This window comes from Kogia breviceps, chromosome 4 (genome assembly GCF_026419965.1).
Source record: "Kogia breviceps isolate mKogBre1 chromosome 4, mKogBre1 haplotype 1, whole genome shotgun sequence".
In the NCBI taxonomy this organism is placed as follows: domain Eukaryota; kingdom Metazoa; phylum Chordata; class Mammalia; order Artiodactyla; family Physeteridae; genus Kogia; species Kogia breviceps.
Genome location: NC_081313.1, coordinates 45,128,138 through 45,149,405, shown reverse-complemented (window position 1 = coordinate 45,149,405; position 21,268 = coordinate 45,128,138). Strand labels below are relative to the sequence as shown.

General features: G+C 37.8%; 1 protein-coding gene across 2 annotated transcripts in view; it reads right to left on the bottom strand.

Moving 5' to 3' along the window:
- RAB3C (RAB3C, member RAS oncogene family) overlaps nucleotides 1-8,588 on the bottom strand; it is a 302,467-nt gene extending 293,879 nt beyond the window's left edge. The window contains exon 1 of one of the 2 annotated variants that reach the window (XM_067030998.1): nucleotides 8,223-8,588. In XM_067030998.1, coding sequence (XP_066887099.1) covers nucleotides 8,223-8,240 — 18 coding nt within the window. In that variant the 5' untranslated portion in view covers nucleotides 8,241-8,588. Of the gene's footprint in view, nucleotides 1-7,382; nucleotides 7,576-8,222 lie in introns of those variants that run through there. The other variant, XM_059060471.2, reaches the window with a different exon arrangement.
- Between the last annotated feature and the right edge of the window lie 12,680 nt (nucleotides 8,589-21,268).

Sequence of the window (21,268 nt, the reverse complement as noted above, 5' to 3'; positions counted from 1 at the left end):
GAGACACAAAAGACCCCGAAAAGCCAAAGCAGTCTTGAGGGAAAAAAGCGGAGCTGGAGGAATCAGACTCCCTGACTTCAGACTATACTACGAAGCTACAGTAATCAAGACAATATGGTACTGGCACAAAAACAGAAATACAGATCAATGGAACAAAATAGAAAGCCCAGAGATAAACCCACGCACCTATGGTCACCTTAACTTTGATAAAGGAGGCAAGAATATATAATGGAGAAAAGACAGCCTCTTCAATAAGTGGTGCTGGGAAAGCTGTACGGCTACATGTAAAAGAATGAAATTAGAGCACTCCCTAACACCATACACAAAAATAAACTCAAAATGGACTAAAGACCTAAATGTAAGGCCAGACACTATAAAACTCTTAGAGGAAAACATAGGCAGAACACTCTATGAAATAAATCACAGCAAGATCCGTTTAGACCCACCTCCTAGAGAAATGGAAATAAAAACAAAAATAAACAAATGGGACCTAATGAAACTTCAAAACTTTTGCACAGCAAAGGAAACCATAAACAAGACGAAAAGACAACCCTCAGAATGGGAGAAAATATTTGCAAATGAATCAATGGACAAAGGATTAATCTCCAAAATATATAAACAGCTCATGCAGCTCAATATTAAAGAAACAAACATCCCAATCCAAAAATGGGCAGAAGACCTAAATAGACATTTCTCCAAAGAAGACATACAGATGGCCAAGAAGCACATGAAAAGCTGCTCAACATCACTAATTATTAGAGAAATGCAAATCAAAACTACAATGAGGTATCATCTCACACTGGTTAGAATGGGCATCATCAGAAAATCTACAAACAATAAATGCTGGAGAGGATGTGGAGAAAAGGGAACCCTCTTGCAGTGTTGGTGGGAATGTTAATTGACACAGTCACTATGGAGAACAGTATGGAGGTGCCTTAAAAAACTAAAAATAGAATTACCATATGACCCAGCAATCCCACTACTGGGCATATATACAGGGAAAACCATAATTCAAAAAGACACATGCACCCCAATGTTCACTGCAGTACTACTTACAATAGCCAGGTCATGGAAGCAACCTAAATGCCCTTCAACAGATGAATGGATAAAGAAGTTGTGGTACATATATACAATGGAATATTACTCAGCCATAAAAAGGAACGAAATTGAGTCATTTGTTGAGACGTGGATGGATCTAGAGACTGTCATACAGAGTGAAGTAAGTCAGAAAGAGAAAAACAAACATCATATATTAACGCATATATGTGGAACCTAGAAAAATGGTACAGATGAACTGGTTTGCAGGGCAGAAACTGAGATACAGATGTAGAGAACAAATGTATGAACATCAAGGGGGGAAAGCGGTGGGGGGTTGTGGGTTGTGGTGTGATGAATTGAGCGATTGAAAAAAATAAAAAAATAATTTAAAAAAATAAAACATTTTACTCGCTATCCTATCCTTGGAATAAGTTATAGGAAAAAAAAAAGGAGGTCACTGGAAAGAAAGAACTGTCTCTATTTGCAAATGATACAATTATTTAGGGGGAAATTCTTAAGGAATCTAAAAAAGTACTAGTAGAAATAACAAATGTAGTAAGATCTTGGGACATAGTTAAGACAAATAGATCAAAGAAAGTACAGAGTCCAAATATAGACCCCACCTATAATTAATAACCTAAATTTCATCAAAATAAAAATACTCATGAAAAGACACTATTAAGATATGAGTATTCAAGGCACAGACTGGCAGATAATATTTTAATACATTCAAAGAACTAGTTTCAAAACTAAATAAACAGATATCAAAAAAGGAAAAAACCTATATAAAGATCTTCTGCAACTAAACAATAAAAAGACAACCCAGATAATGGATAAAAGGCTAAGCAGACACTACACAAAGGAAGATATACAAATGGCCAGTAAAAAGATACAAATATACTAAACATCACTGTCATCAGAAAAATGCAAATACAGATCACAATGAGATACCATAAACACCCGTTAAAGTGGCCAGAATTTAAACGGCCCTTGACACCAGACACTGTTAAGGATGTGAAGCCACTAGAATGTTCATACATTTCCGGTGAGAATGTGAAATGGCACTACCATTTTGGCTAGAGGTTTTTTTTTGCGGTACGTGGGCCTCTCACTGCTGTGGCCTCTCCTGATGCGGAGCACAGGCTCCGGACGCGCAGGCCCAGCAGCCACAGCTCACGGGCCCAGCTGCTCCGCGGCACGTGAGATCCTCCCGGACCGGGGCACGAACCCGCGTCCTCCTCATCAGCAGGCGGACTCCCAACCACTGCGCCACCAGGGAAGCCCCTTGGCTAGAGATTTGACTGTTTCTTACAAAGTTAAACAAAGACTTACCCTTACCTCAACAATTCTACTGCTAGGTATTTACCCATAAGAAATGAAAACACATTATCATAAAAAGACCAATGTGGTAATGTTTACAGCCTTCATTATAGTAGCACCAAATGAAATTATCTCAAAGTCCATCAATAGACAAATAGATTTTAAAAGTGTTGTAGATTGATACCCAGTATAATATGCATCAATAAAACAAAATGAATTATTGATACATGCAAAAACATGCATAAATCCCTTACACATTATACTGAGCAAAATAGGCCAGATTCAAGAGTACACACTGTATATTCTGCAGTATGTTCATTTTGTATGTTTTCCAGAACTATATAGAATTCTAGAACAGCACTAATTTATGGTGAAAAAAGTCAAGAATTTATTGCATTGGTAGATTAACTGGAAAAAGAATATGAATGAAGGAATTTGGGGGGCTGATTGGAAATATTCTACACCTTTATAGTGGTATGTATTACACAGGTGTACCCATTTATCAAAATTCATCAAATTTGGGACTTCCCTGGAGGTCCAGTGGTTAAGACTTCACCTTCCAATGCAGGGGGTGCGGGTTCGATCCCTGGTCAGGGAGCTAAGATCCCACATGTCTTGCAGCCAAAAAATCAAAACATAAAACAGAAGCAATACTGTAAAAAATTCAATAAAGACTTTAAAAAAATAAAAATAAATAATTTTTTAAAATTCATCAAGTTGCTCACTTAATATTTGTACATTTCAACATATAGAAATATCTCAAAAACTGTAAATAAACAAATGAAAAATGCTAAAAATTTATATAATTCCAAATAAATCTAAAAGATTTCATCTTCACAGGTCATAGTATGCATGGTAAAAAACTATGAGCTATTAAGAGGGTTCCTTTAGAACCTCTGGACCCAATTAACGAATGAAAACTGGGGAAATTGTTGGACGACCTTTAACCAATACAACATTTTTTTCAGGTGGCACAACTGTTTATACTTAGTAAGTTGAGTATCCTTGGTGTAAGAATAGTCCCAGGAAAATTCAATCCTTAGCATAAAAATATATTTCCATCTTGGAATATCATGGTCAGGAAAGGAACCTGCAGTTCCAATATAAGCTTAGAATGGCAGGGGAAAATTGTGGTTATGCCATGTAATAAAACCACAACTTCTTGGACTAAAAAAATGAAAATGGAAAATCATTCTTACACCACAGAAATTTATTTTTACTGTAATTCCCCTCTCTACCCTCCACTTTCCTTTACAGAAGAAAGGTGGATACTTGAGGAATTTGCTCAAATGGAGTAAGAAAAAAGTTCTTGTTTCTCCAATGTCAACTAGAGTTTTTCTCTGTCTCTGTAAGGGATGAGGACTAAACTTCCATTTCTTATAAAGATAAAGGGATCATCACAGAGGCTGGATGTGGTTAGAAATTCCACAATAATAAAATGCAAGATTGCCATGTACCTTCCATAGCCAAATGAAACAATGATATTTAGACTGATACTTTGTAAGTTGTTTTTGTTATATAGCATGGCTGTATTTAGTATCTATTGTGGTTTTCACCTCAACCTCATTTTCAGCCTACACTTATATTCTTTCTTCAATCCTCCTCATTTTTAGCCAAATAGCCTTTTTTGGCACTCTGGTCCATGCTTTGAGTGGTTGTTTTCCTTTCAAGTTTCCTAAATAGTTAGAGGGCTCTGCACTTATGTGATGACCCAGAAAGCTTGTGGATGACAAAATTGAAGATAAGCATTTAAACAGAGACAATGAATTCCACTGGTCCTGCAAGAGAGTAAGTAAAGCTGCAAGAAATTCAAACCCAGGAAACAGAAAGCTAGCCATTTAAAAAATATTGGCCCTTCTCAAATATTTGGTTTAGCTTATACAAGATAATTTTATAAACAGAAGAGACAGTTTTCTTTCTTCTGAACCAAATGAATGAATCAAATTATATCAATAGTGTCCTCATTCTTTTCACCACCATTTTGTGTCTTCTTGAGGAACCCAAAATAATAGAGGAAAGAACAAGGCCTTTCTAGAGCCTGGCAGAATTTTGAATTTACCATGTTGGGAAAGTTGTTTAATCTTAAAAAGTTCTAGTTATCTGTCCATAAGTAAGATAATGGTGACCTCTAGGACTGTTTTCTATTTTACACACACACACACACACACACACACACACACACACACACACACACACACAAAGATCTGAATGCAAGGCACAGTCTTGGCACAAAGCACTAGATAAACTGGAATGTGTTCAATCCGGCTCCTGAATACGACAATTTTTTCATGAGAGTCTTGCCCTCAAGTCATGAGTGCTGCTAGTCCCCATTTCATTTGGCCCTCAGGATTTATGGATGCACTGAATGAAAAAACACAAAATGACCATCTCCTGCATTAAAATTCTAACCCATCATTTGGAACACTTACCAAATGCTATTCCTGGTTATTTAGTTGCAAAGGAAATACAGACAGCAAAGACTATTACTGTTTATTATTTTAATAAGCATTATAAAACAACAATTATTATCCCTCATTTTGCATCAACTCAGAGAGAAATATTCTTCAGAAAATTTGCATATATCAAAGATAGCTACCTTGAACAGAGCACCAAGCTATGTACATAGGCACAATAAATACTTTTTAAAAGACATTAATTTTTAAAGGATTCTTTGATTTAAGAAAATAAAATAAGTAAATTAGGAAATCAACAATTAAAGAGCACATTTTGTTGCACTGAATAAATGAACTAAATATTTTTATATGGGGAAAAGAATCTCTTAGGATAATGAAACTATAGAATGAGGTTTTGCTTGTGACTCATTTTCCAGAAACCTAAAGGAAAACTTAGGGGAATGTATTTTAAATGATGGTGTGGTTCAGTCTTTAAAAGGAAAAAAAAAAAAGTCAACTATTCATCTCGTTGCATTTTCATATGTCAAAATCACCTGGAATGTGATTATGTGCTTATGATTCAGAAGCACAGGTGCTGAGACATAACTTGCCACTTAAAAAACATATATATATATATATATATATATATATATATGTAAAGCATGTTTATAGTTTCTATTCTTTCTATATATATAAAAAGCATGTTTATAGTTTTTATTCTTCCTATCATTATATATGTTTGAAAACCTGACAGTAATTGAGAGAGGGCCACCATAACAATTTACTTGGTAAACTGAATCAATAAATGTGCTTAACTGAAATATACTACAGAAAATAGTCTGATTTTTTTTAATGTACATGTTAATCTCGATAGCATTTGGGCATTGAAATTTTTAATTTCAAAAATCAAGTCCAATGAATAAAATACATCCTAAATATGACAACCCCATCCAGAAGCAAATTAATTTTGTTACCTATTTTTATATTAATTATTCATTAAAGTTCTGACTAAAATATGGAATTACAGTGCCTATTACAAAGTTGATATGAAATAATTTAAAATAGTTCTTAAGGCACTAATTTCATACAGTTCTGTAACATTTTAATGACCCTTCTGAACATTCTAAGCATATTATAAGAAAATAAAAATAAAGATGCAGTGTGATTTATTTGTTAGAAATTTAACATAAACACTTCAGTGCATATATGGGTTTGATGTTAAATACTAACAATCTACTTTTAAAATCTACTGTCAATGTTTACTTGTAATCAGATATGATTAATTTAGCCAGGTGGTTCCTGGCAGTACCTCTAGTAGTGGGAAATTATCATAAGCCAATATATCTTGATTACAACAGCCTGTACCTTTATTGTCTGTCCAGATTCTTTTCACATCAGGTCTATAATGAAAAACTAAGTCACAAACAGAGGTATTAGAAGATTCACAATGGGGCCAATGTTCTCTGGAACAAATCAAATTTTCAATAACTCATAAGGTAATTTGAGAGCTTCTATTATATAATCCTTCAACAAACAATTAAATTCTACAGATCTTTTTTCATTGAACAGTCCAGTCAGCATATATCTTAATATGCATAACCCATATCATAAATAAAAAGTAAATTGAATCATATGCTTAAAGCCCTTGATTTTTGTGGAGAATGTTTAAGCACGAATTAAAGTCAAACATTTATATTGGTGGATTTGGTAGCAGGGTTGGGTTCTCAAGAGAGACAACACGTTCCAAACGTGTGTTCTATTCCCCTCTCAATCCCATTCATAAAGTGCCTTGCTGTTACGCAATGGGATCACTCTGCTTGGTAATGAACACAGGCTGATGTTTAGCGTTAACTGATTGTACATACAAAGGAGAAAGCGTCACTCATCTTTACTTAAAAACAAAACTTAAGCAAGGGGCTTAGGCAGAGGCACCTTTGCACCGGAGTCAAAGGAAGCAAACATAAGAATGTGACTGAAATAGGGAATCGGAACGGACAACAAATGGGCACATTACTCAGGAAAGCTCAGAGGATAGTCTTTGAAACGCAGCAGTAAACCAGTTGTGTGGACAGCGATAAAGGCTTTCTTACTTCTGGGAAGAGTCAAGCCCCAATGGGTTTGCTTTTTCCGTTGATACTACGAGGACCCTAACTGAAGAAAGAGGACTATGGGGACCCTAACACTGGCTTCTCCTTTCTTAGCGCGCTCTTAACCAAGCGGTATTCGCTCTATCCCGACTCCAGTAGAGTTCGCAACCCCGAACCTCGCCACAAGTCCTTGTGTCTGCACCGCGATCACAAACCAGGCAAGCCAGGAGGGACAATCAATGCCAATACGAGATTGCATGTTCCTCTGACTTTTGTTTGCTCAAGTTTACGTTTTAGACACTATAATCCTCCTTGTGGAGCCTAGGAAGATAATGTATACTCTTACCCGCGTCAAAACATCCCCAGTCACAGCCCCGCGGAGCGTAGAGGAACCCAGTTCTGTTCCCTGGACCAAGTCAGAACCGCATCCCCGCGGGTGGCTGCCTAAGACCTTCCCTTAGATCGGGCGCAGTTTATGCTGGGAGCGAGGGAGAAAGCATCTCTCTCAATTCCTCCCGAGGCCACACTTTCTATATAGACCCACCTGCATGGGAGCTTCGTGTCTCATTGTTCGCAAAGTGTCCTCTCTCCCTGGCTAAGACAGTGCTGGCCCGGGAGCCCGATCAAGCGTGCACAGTCCGCGCGCTTCACGCTCCACACTGCACTCTTGGGGCTCGCTAACCGGCTTCAACATCAGCACCGGAGCTGTCCCTTCCTGGCGCCGCACACGCGTACTGGCTGGGAGCCCCCCGTGCTCCTGGGAGTTGTAGTCTAACCCTGCTGAGCTTTCCGGCAAACCGGTGAGCTGCGAACTACATTTCCCGGCAAGCCAGCATAAAAACGGGCTGCTCCTCCAGTTGGACTCGGCCTCGGAGCCTCCCTTCTCTTTTGGAATCGCTCCCGGTTATTGCTGCTCTCAGCCTCACAGACCATTTCCTCGCAAGGTGCAGGCGAAAGTGACCCTAGCTCATCTCAGCTGTAGATTTTTCTTTGCTACCTATCACTTTCCGAAGCTAGATTGTGATTTATCTTGTTAGGAAACGCACTACCTTGTGCTAATTCCCAATCTAAACGAAACCTGCGCTGCGTCTGGAGCTCTCCGCCCTACACCTACCCATCCTGAATCCGGAAAGTTTATACATTTCCATAGGCAGAGTGGGGTGGTTTTACAATCTCATTCACCAAACGCGGGGGAGAACGAGAATGAATGGCACACACATAAAGAAAGTGGTTTACTCACACAATTGCATTGAGAAGGCACCCACGCGCGCGCGTACACACACACACACACACACACACACACACACACACACACACACACACACACACGTCCATCAAAGCGAGATTTCGCTCAGAGCGTGCAGAGGAACTCCATTCTGCTTACCTTTCCATACAGCTCCATTGCAACTCAAGGTTCCGAAATTCTCAGTAATCCCTCCTGCTACAAACGAGGTTAAGGTCTCACGCAGGAAGGGAAGCTAAACGCACTACACAATGGAAGGGGTGGGGGTGGCGGCTGGCGGAGCGAGAAACGAGGGACGAGGGAGCACAGCTAAATTGGATAGATGGTTTCTTTTCTCTGGAGGGAGAGTGTGGAGTCTTCAAGTACCAGCTGCAGAGAAAGAGCTGAGAGTCTCTTAGGAAGTGCCAGGGGCGCGATCGTGCTGGGCAGCCCCTCCCCAGGCCCTCCTCCCCCAGATACCTTCCACCGTCATTAGTGCGCACACACGGCCGCTGCTGGCCCAGGGCTGGAGAGCTGATAGGGCACCGGGTTATTTACCCAAAGGAAGTCACAGAAAATGAACACATTCATCACCAGAGCCTAGAAGCACCGTCACAGAGCAAGATAGGAGACCTCTATTAAGTTATCCTGTCCTTTCTTTAACACGGAGTCATGTCTTACGTTACAATCATGCTCCTCCAGACTAGTTCAAAAATAGTTTTGAAATCTCAGAACTGTACTTTTATTACACTTATTTTTTTTCCCTCAGTTCACAAATATGTGTGACTATCCATATTCCCTGTACCGATCTAAAAACTCTCTTTTCTCCTTAAGAGTAAATGTTAATCAGTCCAGTAATCATCCCCGCCTTTCACGTGCGGTCAAAAATTGGAGGCAGAATGGGAAAAGAATTAACTTGATACTGACAGACACGGACGTAATAACTTAAAACTGCTTGAAACTTCATTGCACTAGACAAAGCAGTAGAACGGAGGTTCTTAAACTTAAATGTGTTTGAAAATCTCTTGGGGGTGTTAAAATTCATATTCTCAAGGCATGCATAGAGATTCTGATTCACTGGAAGTGATGAGGTGTCTGGGAATTAGCATTTTAAACAAACACTCCAGCAATTCTGATGCAAGTTGTTCTTAAACAGAGAAACACCGCCTTAAAATTTTTTATGTGTAAGAATTTTTCAAAAATACAAACCTCGAAAACTTCACAGACTGACTCAGTATTGCAACAACAATGCATTGGGAAGCTACCATGTTCAAAATGTCCCAATAATTTTAGATTGTGCTTTTGTTTTTGCCTTTTTTTAAAAGAAATCTAAGATCTGTCTTCTAATCTTGCAATCAATGAGAATGTAATGTGATATCACCTAGGTAAATCGTTTTTATAGCTACTCAGAAAACACATTTGAAAATGCTCCCCTCATAGGGAAGCATTTGTTATGTGAGGCTTCAAGCAATTTCATTTAAATTAGCTAATAGCAAATAAAATTAAAAGGTAAAAACCAATATCAATGTTTCTTGATAGCTTATTACACATAAGCCCTTCTGCAGATTTTTTTAGATCTATGTAAAGGTGCACTTCTTTATAAATTTTTTCCAAGAGAAATACCAACAAAGTAATACTGACACTTAAATGTGTATAATTATTGGCATTTAATAATAAAAATTTGTACAGCTACTTAGAGCTTGTCTTTCTTCAAAAAATTTCCTATAATTTTCATACTATCATCATCACCTTCTGAAATTCTCAAAATTCAAAGAGTCTGATACCACAGAACATGTTGAAATATTACAAGTTTTGAACCCTCTCAGATTTACTATTATTTGAGAAGTTCATCCCTTCTTAAAATTTTATTACAATGATTTACCTCCTCAGTTTTCTAGTATGTCTTTATTTGTGGAAGAACTCATGAAAATTGAGTTGTGGGAAAAAAAAAAAAAAAAAAAACACGTTGTGAAAGGTTTGGGGGAACTTAGTTCTGTCCTGTTTCTCCTGCCTGAGTTGGTTATTTAAGTGGGTGAAGGGAGTAACACAAAAAGCTAGCCAGGGATCAACTAAACAAACAAAAGTGGACTGGAACTGATTATCTCCCTAAAGTCAGAAGAGCACTTTACCTTTGCTTGAAATTAGGCTACCATCTGTGATTTTCATTCTCAAGGTCACCAGATGACTGCTGGAGCTCCATCTCTTATATCCACATTCTAGCCGTCAGGAAGGAAGATATGATGAAGAAGGGCATTCCAGCATCCCTTTTAATACACCACTGCTCTTCCATTACAGTGCCTAGACCTTAATCTTATGATCATACCTACTTGCAAGGTAGGCTGAGAAATGTAGCCCCTATTCTGAGTAAACTTGTGCCCAGCTGAAAATCAGGAATTCTGTTATAAAATGGGTACTGGGGAAGAAAAGGTGCTGGAGACAGCTGGTAATCTCTACTACAGGGCATAAGGGGGACTATAAGATAAGTCTTGCTGCTTTTTTCCCTTTGCAATTTTACTGAAATGTGAATGTCTAATAATTTTAAAATGTATCCATTCCCAGGGATCTCTGTAATTTAAGAGCAATCAAAGCCTTAAAAGCAAGGAATTACCCAAAGGTTAGAATAGTCTGGCTCTTGTTGAGGAAATAAGGAAAGAAGGAAGTCTTCTCCACTTACATATGAATCTGGGGTTAGTCGATATTAAAATGGTTTTAAAAGACAAAGTAGAGTTAAATGAAGGCAAAGAGCCCACCAGTGAGTGTCACAAAGTAGGTAACATGAGCACTTCCCCATATTAGAAAGTAGAGCAAGATCAAGGTCCTGAGATCCAGAGAGCATGATTTACCCAGGGTCACATAGATCATTGGAGGGATAGCTGAGATAAGAACTCTTAAATCTTTGTCTTTGGATGCAGTTTTCTTTTCATTGTCCTACATCACTCTTCATTATTGATTGGCTTTTACCTATCCTGTGTTTATCTGATATTTACTAGCATTTACTTTGTTTTTTGTATTTATCTAGTTTATCTATTATTCACTTTGTTGTTATCAGTCCCTGTCTATATCAGCTCTATTAAACAGTAAAATTCTATCAAGTGGGTTAAATGGGGATAATTTATTTGGCTAACCAAAGCCAAGAACAAGGATAATTAATTATTAATTAGTAATGATGATGTTGATTAAATGAAAAATAGCATTAGATATTTTGTTTCTACCATTGTTACCATCTCTCTGTTAGGACTTACACTGAACAATAAAATGGCTGAGCCTTGGAATAAGAGATAAGCATGACCCTGGGAATTCACATACTCCCTCATGCACGCCTTACTCAAATCCACTGTGCGAGAATATGGCTGGGTGTCTAATCCTAGGTGTTTCTGGGACCATTTCCAAACAAACAGGAGGTTTTTCTGGACTGAGCCCTGTTACCTTTGTCTGACTCTCGGTGTTAAAGCTGTCTTTGATTTCAACTTAGTGCAGCATCTGTATCAAGAAATGCTGGGATTCCCTGGTGGCACAGTGTTTGAGAGTCCGCCTGCCGATGCAGGCAACACAGGTTCGTGCCCCGGTCGGGGAAGATCCGACATGCCGCGGAGCAGCTGGGCCCGTGAGCCATGGCCGCTGAGCCTGCACGTCCAGAGCCTGTGCTCTGCAACGGGAGAGCCCACAGCAGTGAGAGGCTAGCGTACCGCAAAAAAAAAAAAAAAAAAAAAAAAAAAAAGAAATGCTATTCATTGTCTCATGTTCCCTTTGGAAGAAATTGAATATCCCCATGATGTCATTGATCTCTTTTTAATTAAAAGGAAAATAATTTTAACTCAGTCTTGCTCATGATTTTGCTTATGGACACCTAGCCAGCAAGGTGTTGGGCCAGGATTTGAAGCTCAGGGTTATCTGATTCCAAAGCCCAGATTCTTGCCCATAGTTTTTCTCACAAAAGGCAATATTGAGAGGGCAGATAGCAGAAGCAAGAAGAACTACAATCCTTCAGCCTATGGAACAAAACCACATTCACAGATAGACAAGATGAAAAGGCAGAGGTCTATGTACCAGATGAAGGAACAAGATAAAACCCCAGAAAAACAACTAAATAAAGTGGAAATAGGCAACCTTTCAGAAAAAGAATTCAGAATAATGATAGTGAAGATCATCCAGGACCTCAGAAAAAGAATAGAGGCAAATATTGAGAAGATGCAAGAAAATTTTAACAAAGAGCTAGAAGAATTAAAGAAAAAACAAACACAGATGTACAATACAATAACTGAAATGAAAAATACACTAGAAGGAATCAATAGCAGAATATTTGAGGCAGAAGAATGGATAAGTGACCTGGAAGACAGAATGGTGGAATTCACCACTGCAGAACAGAATAAAGAAAAAAGAATGAAAAGAAATGAAGACAGCCTGAGAGACCTCTGGGACAACATTAAATGCAACAACATTTGCATCATAGGGGTCCCAGAAGGAGAAGAGAGAGAGAAAGGACCAGAGAAAATATTTGAAAAGATTATAGTCGAAAACTTCCCTAATATGGGAAAAGAAATAGCCACCCAAGTCCAGGAAGCACAGCAAGTCCCATACAGGATAAATCCAAGGAGAAACACGCCGAGACACATAGTAATCAAATTGGCAAAAATTAAAGACAAAGAAAACTTATTGAAAGCACCAAGGGAAAAACGACAAATAACATACAAGGGAATTCCCATAAGGTTAACAGCGGATTTCTCAACAGAAACTCTACAAGCCAGAAGGGAGTGGCATGATATACTTAAAGTGAGGAAAGGGAAGAACCCACAACCAAGATTACTCTACCCAGCAAGGATCTCATTCAGATTTGATGGAGACATCAGAAGCTTTACAGACAAGCGAAAGCTAAGAGAATTCAGCACCACCAAACCAGCTCTACAACAAATGCTAAAGGAACTTCTCTAAGTGGGAAACACAAGAGAAGAAAACAACCTACAAAAACAAACCCAAGACAATTAAGAAAATTGTCATAGGAACATACATATTGATAATTACCTTAAATGTGAATGGATTAAATGCTCCAACCAAAAGACATGGGCTTGCTGAATGGATACAAAAACAGCACCCATATATATGCTGTCTACAAGAGACCCACTTCAGACCTAGGAACACATACAGACTGAAAGTGAGGGGATGGAGAAAGATATTCCATGAAAATGGAAAGCAAACAAAACTGGAGTAGCAATACTCATATCAGATAAAATAGATTTTAAAATTAAGAATGTTATAAGAGACAAGGAAGGACACTACGTAAAGATCAAGGGATTAATCCAAGAAGAAATATAACAATTATAAATATATATGTACCCAACATAGGAGCACCACAATACATAAGGCAATTGCTACCAGCTATAAAAGAGAACACTGACAGTAACACAATAATAGTGGGGACTTTAACACCTCACTTACACCAATGCACAGATCATCGAAACAGAAAATTAATAAGGAAACACAAGCTTTAAATGACACAGCACACCAGATAGATTTAATTGATATTTATAGGACATTCCATCCAAAAACAGCAGATTACACTTTCTCCTCAATTGCACTCAGAACGTTCTCCAGGATAGATCACATCTTGGGTGACAAATCAAGCCTCAGTAAATTTAAGAAAATTGAAATCATATCAAACATCTTTTCTGACCACAATGCTATGAGATTAGAAATGAATTACAGGGAAAAAATGTAAAAAACACAAACACATGGAGGATAAACAATATGTTACTAAATAACCAAGAGATCACTGAATCAATCAAAAAATACCTAGAGACAAATGACAATGAAAACACGATGATCCAAAACCTATGGGATGCAGCAAAAGCAGTTCTAAGAGGGATATTTATAGCTATATGAGCCTACCTCAAGAAACAAGAAAAATCTCAAATAAACAATCTAAGCGTACACCTAAAGGAACTAGAGAAAGAAGAACAAACAAAACCCAAAGTTAGCAGAAGGAAAGAAATCATAAAGATCAGAGCAGAAATAAATGAAATAGAAACAAAGAAAACAATAGCCAAGATCAATAAAACTAAAAGCTGGTTCTTTGAGAAGATAAACAAAATTGATAAACCATTAGCCAGACTCATCAAGAAAAAGAGGGAGAGAACTCAAATCAATAAAACTAGAAATGAAAAAGGAGAAGTTACAACAGACACCACAGAAATACAAAGCATCCTAAGAGACTACTAAAAGCAACTATGCCAATAAAATGGACAACCTGGAAGAAATGGACACATTCTTAGAAAGGTATAACCTTCCAAGACTGAACCAGGAAGAAATAGAAAATATGAACAGACTAATCACAAGTAATGAAATTGAAACTGTGATTAAAAATCTTCCAGCAAACTAAAGTCTAGGACCAGATGGCTTCACAGATGAATTCTATCAAACATTTAGAGAAGAGCTAACACCCATCCTTCTCAAACATTTCCAAAAAATTGCAGAGGAATGAACACTCCCAAACTCACTCTGTGAGGCCACCATCACCCTGATACCAAAACCAGACAAAGATACTACAAAAAGAATATTACAGACCAATAGCACTCATGAATATAGATGCAAAAATCCTCAACAAAATACTAGCAAATAGAATCCAACAACACATTAAAAGGATCATACACCATGATCAAGTGGGATTTATCCCAGGGATGCAAGGATTCTTCAATATACGCAAATCAATCAATGTGATACACCATATTAACAAATTGAAGAATAAAAAACATATGATAATCTCAATAGATGCAGAAAAAGCTTTTTTTAAAAAGGCAATATTGATTCAAGATAATAATATGTTTAAAATGTCTTACAAAGAAGTTTTACTAGACTTTGTTGTTGTTGTTGACCTTGCTTGGGAACAGGATACTACATATAGTCCTCTCATGGAATTACTGGGCTACTTATATCTTTTCATACATTTTTCTTTTTTTTTTTTTTTTTTTTTTTTTTTTTTTTTTTTTTTTTTTTTTTTTGCGGTATGCAGGCCTCTCACTGCTGTGGCCTCTCCCATTGCGGAGCACAGGCTCCGGACGCGCAGGCCTAGCGGCCATGGCTCACGGGCTTAGTTGCTCCGCGGCATGTGGGATCTTCCCGGACCAGGGCACGAACCCGTGACCCCTGCATCGGCAGGCGGATTCTCAACCACTGCACCACCAGGGAAGCCCTCTTTTCATACATTTTTATATTTGAAAACTGTCAACATTTTCAGATACTGATTCATTTGATGCACTAGAGTTATTACTAAGGAGCTTTGTATCAATTTCAGATCTTTTGGTAAAGTGTATATGTTATATTTCCAAATCATAGAAGATAGCTTTAGAATAAACAGATTATAATTATGCAGATTATGAGAAAAACAAAGGAATTTTAAACAACAGTCTGCACATTTCATTCAAAGTACTTATTCAGCTACAGGTTTCAGACTGGTAATCTTGCGTGAAGGTTATGTGACCTATATCTTTACAGAAGCCAGGTCTTACTTCCAAAGAGCTAGATATCATTATCTTTAAACAATTATTTTGTAAAGCTATTGTAAATTTTGAAAATAATTTTATAATCAAGACCCAACTTAACTATGTTGAGTATAGATATTAAGTTTTCTACCTCTAGGCTTCTGACCAGTCAAAAAGAGTCAATCTAACATACTAACTCTGAGAACAAATGGTGGCCGTAAGTAGCATCTCTTAGTATAATTGCAACAGTGTGGAGTGTGTGTGTGTGTGTGTGTGTGTGTGTTGGGGGTGAAGGTGGGAGGTTGAGGGGTGAGATTGAAGAGCATTTTGTGGGCACCCAGCCAGAGCACCTGTGACAGTCAACCTGCATGCCTTCAATAGCTCTAAGCTAAGCTTATATCTAAGAGCCAAGTCTAGCTAAGAAGAATGAGGCTCATGACAAACATCTATGTCCTGAACTTCCATAGCACTTAAAACATGACAGACTAGTACATGAAGAAGTGTTCTTACAGATGATCTAGCTGAATCCTCCCATTTTATGCATTATAAATTAGATTCCAGAAAAGTGAAATGACCTACCTAAAGCACCACATGTCATCCGATGCCATTGAAGGGGTCTAACAAATATTGGAAAAAAGGTTATCTTGAAAGTACATCACAATTTATTAATATAGTCAATTTTAAGTGTATCAATAATTTTCATTGAGTTATTTTTAGGTTTGCATTTTATACTTTAAAATGGACAGTCAGAAAGGATAAGGCACCATCCTCATCCTCAACTCGGGTTCCTAACTAGTTCAGAAAACCAGATAAACAGGTAACAGATAACAAGATATCAGTGGCAGAGATAACACAAAGCTGGGCCTGATTAGCTGCCTGCCCACTCTTTTCATTAGTAACTGCTTTAAAGATTTATAGGAAAGAGTAATCAGTTCAAGGATATTCTATGGAGAAGTAAATTATGCCTCTGAATAAGAAGGTATCCAATTGTAAATGTAGAAGGGGAGACAAAGACTAGAAGACCTTCAAAGGAACTTAAGGATTATTTAGTATTTTTCTGTGTTTGCAGATAAAGGCTCAAATATAGGTGATGACTCACCTAGCATCACACTACTTAATAACTGAGCCAAGACTAATATGCAATTCACATGACATTAAGACCAGAGTTCTTTGTAAATATACAACATTTCAACAATCACTACTTTGGACTTGAACACTTATTTGCTATCTCATACTTAACCAAACTTTTATTCAAAAATCATGAAATTACCACACATTAAACCAGAACTCAAAAACCTCCTCCAGAAAGTTATGTTAAGATCTGATGGTTATCTCTCCTATGCTGTCTGAGAAACGGTATAAAATCTAAGGAAAGCTGAAGTATAATACTTTCCTTTTCACATAAGAGCTTGCTAAATATTTTAAATTTTACTATTTTAAAAATGTGACATAAACTACAGAAATAGGTTTTATTATTTTTCTAATTAAAATAAGGTTTGACTCAAGTCCCCACATATTAAGATGGTTAGAAAGTTCAGTATCAACTGATCTAACAGAAATGGGGTCAAGGGTTTCTCCTTCCTCCCTCCTCAAATTACACAAGAACCCTGAAGGACAGGCAGGACAGCAAAATGGTAGAGTCTGGACATCTTTCATGGTCATTGATGCTGCTTTTTTTCAGGTCAACATGGCCCATTTGTAGTCAGGTAGCACCATTCTCCCCATGCCAAGCTAGGCCACAGAGATTGTGATCAAAATCCCAAGGTCATAGGCACATAGTGTATTAGTTAGCTTTGCTGGGTAACAAACAATCTCAAAACTTAGTGATTTAAACATTCTTAGTTCATGATTCTATGGGTTGACAATTGGGACTGGACTTTGTTTAGTGGTCTTTCTGTCTCACTTGGGTTTACACATACCTCTGTGGTGAGCTACAAGTCAGCAAAGTGGCTTCTTGGATTGTTTGGCTGTCAGATGGGGAATGGGAGAAGGACCAGACCATGTGTCTCTCATAGAGTAGGATATTTCAAATCTGTTCACATGGAAGTTTTCCAGGTTCTAAGAGAAAGAATAGAAACACACAAGGCCTCCTGAGACCTAGATTTGGAACTGGCATATCATCCCTTCCACTCCGTTATATTTACCAGAAGACATCACAGTTCAGCTCAGATTGAAGAGGTGGAGAAATAAACTCTACTTCTTGACGAGAAGAGCTGAATAGTCACATTTCAAAAGGACTCAGATACAGGAAGCTGTGGAGACTGTGGCCATTGTTTCAACTTGCCACACACAGCCCAGCATTGCCTCAAGGCTCTACCACCTCAAAGGCTCTGCGTTTCCATGAGAACCTGCCTCTGCTGCTTTTGACCAGAACTCCCACCACCTCCCTGGCTTCAGGGGATCTATCCACCTCACAGAGCCCCTCTTCAATCCTCAATCACAGTACTTCTGCTGATTAAGTTTCTCTTTGAGTAATCCAGTTTTATTATTTACGTGGACCTAAGCCTTTAATAACAAAGCCATGTTCAGAAAATTCCTTCCATCATACCTACAACAGCTGATTACTCCCTCTTCTGACTGTTAGCTATCCCCAGGAGGTAAGGAAAGTTAAGGATTCCTGGACAAAAGAACTCACAAGCCTCATCACCTCTACTGCAAGGAAAGAACACCTTTCATTCTTCCATGATCATCTTATGGAGAAAAGGGAGACTCAGTCATTTCCCAACAGATATTCTGTCACATTTAATTCTCAGTTACTCTCCCTGCCACAAAATCTATAGGAAACTTGAGCTAGAAATATTATCCATCATCTCTAAAACAAATTTTTGTAAGCAATATTTTGTCCACAAAGCTGTTGCCTATGTCAAATAAATCTTTTTCTTCTGTCTGATCCTTTTGCTCTTTTATAGTCTGAGTATGTATGTGTTCCTGAAAGGAGGAATATTATATCATTATAAAGCACACATTTAACTCTGGTCAAAGCACTTATAGTTGAAGTACACTTTTCTTTAGATTGCCATGACTCATTGAAAGATGCATTTTCTTGATTTTATTTGCTAATGACCCTGATGTAAGCAACATATTTTTTTCTTTATAGTAACAAAGACCTATTCAAGGAGAAGTTGTTAAACTATTAAAACTCAGATTTAGTACAGATTCCATACTAGCATAGACTAGTACCTTGTCTTTAGGAAGGCCAGAGTGTTCTGTAGGAAGGAGAAGGAGGGTGAGAGAGTCATATTTGCTAAGACTTACTTTATACTAGGAACTGTGCTAGACATTTTGCATAGTTTAACTTAATGTTTACATTAGCAAGAGGCAAATATGATTGTTGTCTGTATAAACAGGCAAAGATTGCACAAACTGGGTAATTGGTAGAAAATTTAATAAAGGGGCTATTTACAGAGCCATGGGCAGTGTTAGTGGAAACCAACAAGAGATGGTAGTGGTAGTGTACCCTGGGACTAGAAGCAACAGAGAACCAGGGAGAAGTTACAGCCAGATGGCTAAAGTCCAGGAAGGAATAATTGAAGAGAGGAGAAACTACTGTGGAAGATGGAGCCTGCACTGGAAGGAAATAACCAGCCTTTCACCCTCTGTCCCCTGCCAGAGCCCCATTTGCTAAACCCAGTCAGAATCATGAGCCTTGGAATCTGTTGATTCAGCCTCCTAAGACAGAGAGCAGAGTAAAGAATGGCAAAGTAGAGTGGAAAAGGAGGGTAAATAGGAGGTATCAGCACACTGTCCCACTTTAAAGATGAGCAAATTGAGAGTCAATGCAAATAATAACTTTTGCAGGTCACAGAGGCAAAAACAAAATTTAAACTCAGATCTTTCTAGTTCTCTTTGCATTCATTATATGTATTAACTATGCTATTGAGCTTGGTTAAGAGAAAAATAATCTGTAACTTCATCATAGGGAGTTTTCCTAAAATTCCAACTCCATTTTCCTCAGTTAACTTTCACAGCCTTAACATCCCCAGGACTATACAGTCAAGTGTGTACGTGCATCATTACATTTCAACTGGACCCTTGAATAATTTCGATGTACCATCTCTTTTTTGTCTGCTTTTATTGTTGTTTCCTAATATGAACAATTCCACTAGTGAATTTTTTAATTCCTCAAGTCAACAAATACTTATGAATTGCCCAATGTGCGTCATAGTTGTTTTTGACACTGTAGAGGATACAACTGACATATTTGCATGGTCTGTACTTTTTAGTGCTTATAATCCTATTTTTTTAACGAAGGACTACATGCTCCAGGAGACCAGGGGTCCTATTTAAGTTGTTCACTACTATTTAATAAATACCTGGCAGATGGGAGGTGTTCAACACATTTTGATGAATTTAAATGTAAAATACTGGAAAACAAATACAATGAAGCTCATAAGTGTGTGGCACATGTAGTAAAGGGTTAGAGGCCTGGGAAGATGAAGCTCAGGGAGGATTAGCAAAGATCGAGGAAGCTTTGGTGAAAATGCAGATGTTCAGAGGAACCTGAAAAGATGAACAAGGTTTAATAGATGCAAATGGAAAGGACACTTGGGTACTTTAGAGAAGGACTTTGGGTACTTTAGAGAGGAAATAGTTTAGCGGACTAGGTTTTTCCTACAGGAAATGAAAGCAAACATGATAAAAGGAAGAAGTTTGCCCCGGAGGAACACACTCTGCCCCTTCTGGTGCCTTTCCAGATCTTTTCCATCCTCATTCCCCCTCCCCGCACTCTGGAGCATCTCCTTTTCCCAAAAATGTCAGCTGTTTCTGGTTGCATGATATTCAGGAAAACCTGCCTGTCTAGCCTCCTTTCTCAGAATAAGGCTATGTTTAGTGACTTCTAGCACTAAATTAAACATGTGTTTAAGATCCTAGCTTATGTCACAAAAAACAAACACCTAGATCAATGGAACAGAATTGAGAGCCCAGAAATAAACACACACACTTATGGTCAATCTATGACAAAGGAGTCAAGAATATACAATGGAGAAAAGACAGTCCCTTCAATAAGTGTTGCTGGAAAAACTGGACAGCTACATGTAAGAGAATGAAAATAGTATATTCTCTAACACTGTATACAAAAATAAACACAAAATGGATTAAAGACCTAAATGTAAGATCAGACACTATAAAACTAGAAGAAAACATAGGCAGAACACTCTTTGATATAAATAACAGCAATATTTTTGGGGATCCATCTCCTAATGTAAAGGAAATAAAAGCAAAAGTAAACAAATGAGACTTAAACTTAAAAGCTTTTGCACAGCAAAGGAAACCATCCACAAAACAAGAAGACACCCTACTGAATGAGAGAAAATATTTGCAAATGATATGACTGATAAGGGATTAATATCCAACATATATAAACAACTCATACAACTCAACATCAAAAAACAACAACAACAACAACAACAACCTGATTAAAAAATGGGCAGAAGAACTGTATACACATTTTTCCAAAGAGGAAATGCAGATGGTCAACAGGCACCTGAAAAGATGCTCAACATTGCTAATCATCAGGGAAATGCAAATCAAAACTGCAATGAGGTATCATCTCACACTTGTCAATAAGCACAAACTATTGAGTGTAAGATAGGCTCAAGGAGGTATTGTACAACACAGGGAATATAGCCAATGTTTTGTAATAACTGCAAATGGAAAGTAACCCTTAAAAATTGTATTAAAAATTTTTTTAAAGTTCTCAGCTATCACTATCTAGGAAGATTTCCTTGATTCTTC